The following is a 5480-nucleotide window of genomic DNA, read 5'->3' on the forward strand; positions in this document are numbered from 1 at the left end:
AAGTTCATAATTATAAATAATTGTTATTTAATAAAAATTTTATTTTTATTATATATTTATAACTTCAAATATATATCATGAAAAAAAAAGATAAAAATACGTTAAAAAGCTTTTTACAATAAATATCTTTTTTCACAAAATTATCATGAAATATAACTTCTAGAATAAATATTATGTTTTTTTTTTTTTTTAAATTTATGAAAATCAATTAAACGTAATATAATTACTTTCTTTTCATTAAATACGAAATAGAAAACATTTGCTGCTAATGTAAAATTAATAATGCATTTTCTTAATAAACCAAAAAAAAATAATTCTTTTATATTAGAAAGGAATAAATACATAAATTCAGAATTTTTATATTATATTCAAATTACCACATTTCAATAAAATTATATGAATAGTTCTATTATGTATTCATTTTAAGATATACACATTTATTTTTTATGAGAATCTATATTAATACAAAAAAGTATTAAGAAAACCATCATATTTAGCAAAGATAAAACAATAGCTTACAATACATATATAAAAATTTTAAAATCTACAAATTGCCAAAAAAAACTAAGGCCATATATTTTTATTGTTCTATATCAAAAAAAATAGGTATAAGAGTGCGCATTTATAAAATTTAGGCAATAAAATGAATATGTGTTATGAATAAATGTAATGATGTTATTGATATTATTCCAAATCGTATAATTCATTACATAAATAGATATATTTCGTAATATTACTTTTATCTTTTCCCATATTTAATCTTTTCATATTTCTTAACTTTTTTATGATAATAAAAAACCCATAATATAAGTGTGACACCTAATATAATGAAAGGTATAAAATATATTAAAAAGTTCGTAAAATTCACTGAATAATTTATAACTCTAACTTTTTGTGTCTGACTACCCAATTGTTTAGTAAATTCTTTCACCACACCCTTGAAAAATTCACCTATAGGTGATTTATGCAGTAATCCATTTATTTTCCCGTGCCACGGTAATGAAGTAATTTTAAACAGCTGAAACAATCCATTTCTAAGTCCATAAGAACCAGAAAAATCTAGTATGATCGATAGTAAAAAAATAAATAACAGCAATACAGGTATAAAAATCCGTAATCCGAATTTTTTACGTATTACTTTTTTATATACCTTATCGCTAATTATTCTGTCGTTTTTAAGAAAATCTATGTAATCCAATTCTTTGAATATTTTTTTTTCAAGACGAGAATATTTTTTTGTTTCAAATATATTATAATTATTTTTCATAACTTTTTTATTGCATCTTTCATTCTTTGACAAACTTCCATTTAATTGTTTCCTTTTTTCTAGAAAACCTTTTTGGTTATTAAAAAAGTATTTTTCTTCCTGTATTTTATTATCTTTTAAATTTTGATTCAAAGCTACATAACATGAACCCCTAAACTCTTTACTTCTTGCTAGTATTCTATAAGACTTCAGTGATAATTTTTTACCAAGAATGTAATTATTTTCCAAATTTTTGTTAGGCTTACACTAAAAAAAATATAAATATTTATATTTATTATTTATCTAATACATAATTTTCATACTCAAAAACTTACAAAAAAAAACGAAAATTATGAATAATGAACTTATGCTTAAATAATATAAAAATACCACATCATTATTAAAATGACATGTCCAATTTAAAAAGATAAACAAAGAAATTTTAATAAATAATGGTATCTTAATACTTTTTTCCATCATATATATTTTCAATATTATATATTCTCAGAAAGAAAATACTACTAATAATAAAATATTCATCTAATGATGAAGTGGAATATATAATTTATTTAATTTTTTATCTTGATGTTGTTTATTGGATTGTAAAAATATAATAAAAAATATATATCTATAATCTTCTTTACAGTAACTATAAAGAAGAATAACCTTAGAAATATATTATAAAATTTATATCATAAGGATATTTAATAGAAAATTTAATTTATATTAAAATAAAACATATTTATTTCTTATATAAATATTAATATATATTATTTAATTATTTAATATAGTAGATTAATTAAATAATTAATTTGTTAAATCATATACAAAATAAAGTAAAACACTAAAAATACAAATTTTCTTAATTTTTATAAAAAGTGAATTTATTCAGATTATGTTTTCTACAGTTTATGGTACTTACAAAATATGGATATACTTCATATGGAAAGTATAGAATACAGAATGTATATAATATAGAATGGAGAGAACGTACAAAATAATCCTTTCTGTATATTCAGATAATAACAATTATATTTATAAATTCTTTTTACTAATAAATCTAATATATGAATATTATGTTTTGGCAAAATTTTTGGTTATTTTTAAATGACGTTACATATTATGATAATACAATAGTATTAATAATAAATAGATAAAACTATATTTTTTTACAATGCTTTGTATTATATGTTTTATAGCATTCACCATGTTACCACTTAAACATGAATTCTTTTATATTTTGTAATATATTTCAAAATATAGTTTTCATAATATACAACCAAACATTTAAAATAATATATATATAGGTATTTGAAGTATAATATTTCAATTTTGTATAGTATGTTTAAAAAAATACAATTTTTAATTTTGTTTAATTCATATGATTACTTGTAACTTAAATATTTCTAAATTCTACTGCTTCATTTTTTTTTCCTATTTCTTTTTTTAAAATATACATATTTAGCAGAAATATAATAAAAAAAATGAAATCAAAATAACAAAAGAAATAAATTATAAAATAATTTTTTCATGAAATGTGCTAACATCAAAATGATTTTGTTGGAACAATGTTTTAGCATAATTACTTCATGCATAAAAATATATAGTATGTCTAGTTATGTATTTTTTTTATCATAATGATTGAAGTAATTTTTATAATGTACTATTAAATAAACAGTTGCGTAAATATAATAATAAATTATTAAATGCAGGCTTAATCTTATCTGTTCATATATTATAATGATAGAAATTTATTAATATCCTCTACTTCAAATTTTTACTATTATAAAAATTACACAAAAATTTTTTTAATATTTTATAGAAATAGTATGAACTTCATTATTTTATGGAAAAAGTTATATTTGTAATTATAAATTATATATAAAAAAAAAAATTATTTTTTTTAATATTATTTTATTTAAAAAGTTATCGTTAAAATTATAAAAAGATTAATAATGATCAATATAAATTATACATATTTTTATATATTTTAGTAATAATACTAAATCACCACTTAATATATTTATATACAACCATAAAAAATAGTACATACATATAATGAAAAAATTATAAAAATAATATATTTATTTCAATTGATAACTATATTTTAAATTGTTAAATATATATAACTCTTTAAAAATTTACAATTATGTTAAACAAAAAAAAAAAGTTTGTGCTTAATATCTATAAATACATGATAACCTTTAATTCGTTAACATAATATTTGAAAAAAAAAAAATAATAAAAAGAACATAAAATGTAACTATTCATTAACTTTCAATTTAGTATATATTTAAATACGTCTTGTAAAATTGTATTTACACAATAATTAAATACAAACATAAAATAATTTATGAGTTCTTCTTTTATTTCAGTTGTATATACATAGTATTTTCATGTTAGTAATTAAAAATAATCCATATTTAAAAGGTATATCATTTTATTATTTATTTATAATATAACATATATACAATTTAGAAGAAACGTAAAATATATAAATTTTTTACATTTAATACATTTTATTACATATTTCACATAAATGATATTTCATATAACAGGAATTAAGTTTCTACTATAGTAAAATATATTTAGATAAACATCAACTTAAAAAATTGTATTCAAATTATTAAAAACAAATAAGACACATTTATTGTTAAATTAAAACTAATAATACGCTTTATAAATTATCTCAACAAATTATTATTTTTTAATTAAACAGGATGAAAAGATAAAATTATTTTTTAGTTAAAATATAAATTAAAATGCTTAAATAAAATTATATTGTTTGTGTTTTTATATATATTTTTTACCGCGCACATATGTATTTTTCACAACATTTATTTAAAATTCATAAAAATATATATTGATCTTTAATTTTTAACTAAGCTAGAACATAATTTTAAAATAAAAATTACTGAATGCGAAAACATGTACATTTACAATAAACAGAGAATACAATTTTTTACTACTATACAAAAAGATTAGGTATGCACAAATGGCTTTTTGAAATTATAGAAATAATTCATATAATTGTTGAGCACATAACACTACAGATATAAGACATAAAACTTCATATTAATAACATGCTTATGCAGAAATGCATGTTCCTTTTTATTTATACATCAACTTAATTTTTTTATATTTTTCATTATTCCTCAAGATTTTAGGAATCGCTATTATAAGTATAACTCCTAATACAATGATAACTATAGAAAAAAATATACCATAAGAATCTTGGTTTACTCCTATTTGTTTAAACGCGGTATCTATATATTCCCAAAAAGTTTTCATAAATCCTAAATTTTTTCCAAATTCCTTTGATGCTTCTAATCCTTTTAATATAGGTAATCCTATTCCTAACAAAAAAAAAAGAATAAATATAACAACTCCAAAACTGTAATTCCTAAATTTTATTTTTTTTAAAGCTATATCTGCAACTCTACTGTTTTTTTCAACAAAAGTATCATAATCTTTTTTCCTAATCCATTTTTTTTCAAAATGGAAATGTTTTCCATCAAACATGCTATTATTATAATCCACAACTTCTGTATAGTATCTGGCATTATTTAATGATATTCTATTGGATTTTTTGTTATTTCCTTTTTCCCGCTTTGCACTAATTGGTTTATCTTTTTTTAAACTTAAAACATTTAAATTCAATTCTTGCTTAGGTTTTGCTAATAATCTAGAATTTCTTATATATATTTTTCTACCATTGTTGTAATACTCATCAAAATATCTGTTAAGAGAAAGCTAAAAAATTAAGTAAATAATTATCATTTAAAATAATAAATAACGTGCCTCGCCAAGAAAGAGTATTTATAAAAAAACAAGAATAGAAATATTAATAATAAAAAATATTCTTAAATAATATTATAATACCTTATAATTGTTAAAATGACATATCCACGTTAATAGGATAAAAGCAGCAATTTTAACATATAAAATTAATTTAATATTTTGTTCCATTGTATAGATTTTTTATATTGTAATATACATAGTAAGCAGAAAATTAATACTAATGTGATATACATTTAACGATAAAGGTACAATATCTATTTTTCTAATTTTTTGTATTATTTTTTTGTAAAAATGTAATTAAATGTATATGATTGTAATGTATTTACAACAGAAATCAGGAAAAATAACTTTAAATATATATTATAGAATATTTATCTTAATTATATTTTTAAAAAACTAATTTGCGTTAAAATAAAATAATTTGAATTCATTC

The 5480-nt window shown here is 18.3% G+C and overlaps 2 protein-coding genes across 2 annotated transcripts; both read right to left on the reverse strand.

Annotated features, from left to right (window-relative positions):
• Positions 1-739: 739 nt before the first annotated feature.
• Positions 740-1726, reverse strand: PmUG01_00061100 (fam-l protein; the record flags this gene model as incomplete). Its single annotated transcript, XM_029005022.1, has 2 exons — positions 740-1513; positions 1637-1726. 2 exons carry the CDS (start codon positions 1724-1726, stop codon positions 740-742), a joined length of 864 nt encoding a protein of 287 aa, XP_028859120.1.
• A 2631-nt stretch (positions 1727-4357) lies between these two features.
• PmUG01_00061200 (fam-m protein) lies at positions 4358-5215 on the reverse strand (the record flags this gene model as incomplete). Its single annotated transcript, XM_029005033.1, has 2 exons — positions 4358-4999; positions 5129-5215. 2 exons carry the CDS (start codon positions 5213-5215, stop codon positions 4358-4360), a joined length of 729 nt encoding a protein of 242 aa, XP_028859121.1.
• Positions 5216-5480: the final 265 nt, after the last annotated feature.

This window comes from Plasmodium malariae (genome assembly GCF_900090045.1).
Source record: "Plasmodium malariae genome assembly, contig: PmUG01_00_36, whole genome shotgun sequence".
In the NCBI taxonomy this organism is placed as follows: domain Eukaryota; phylum Apicomplexa; class Aconoidasida; order Haemosporida; family Plasmodiidae; genus Plasmodium; species Plasmodium malariae.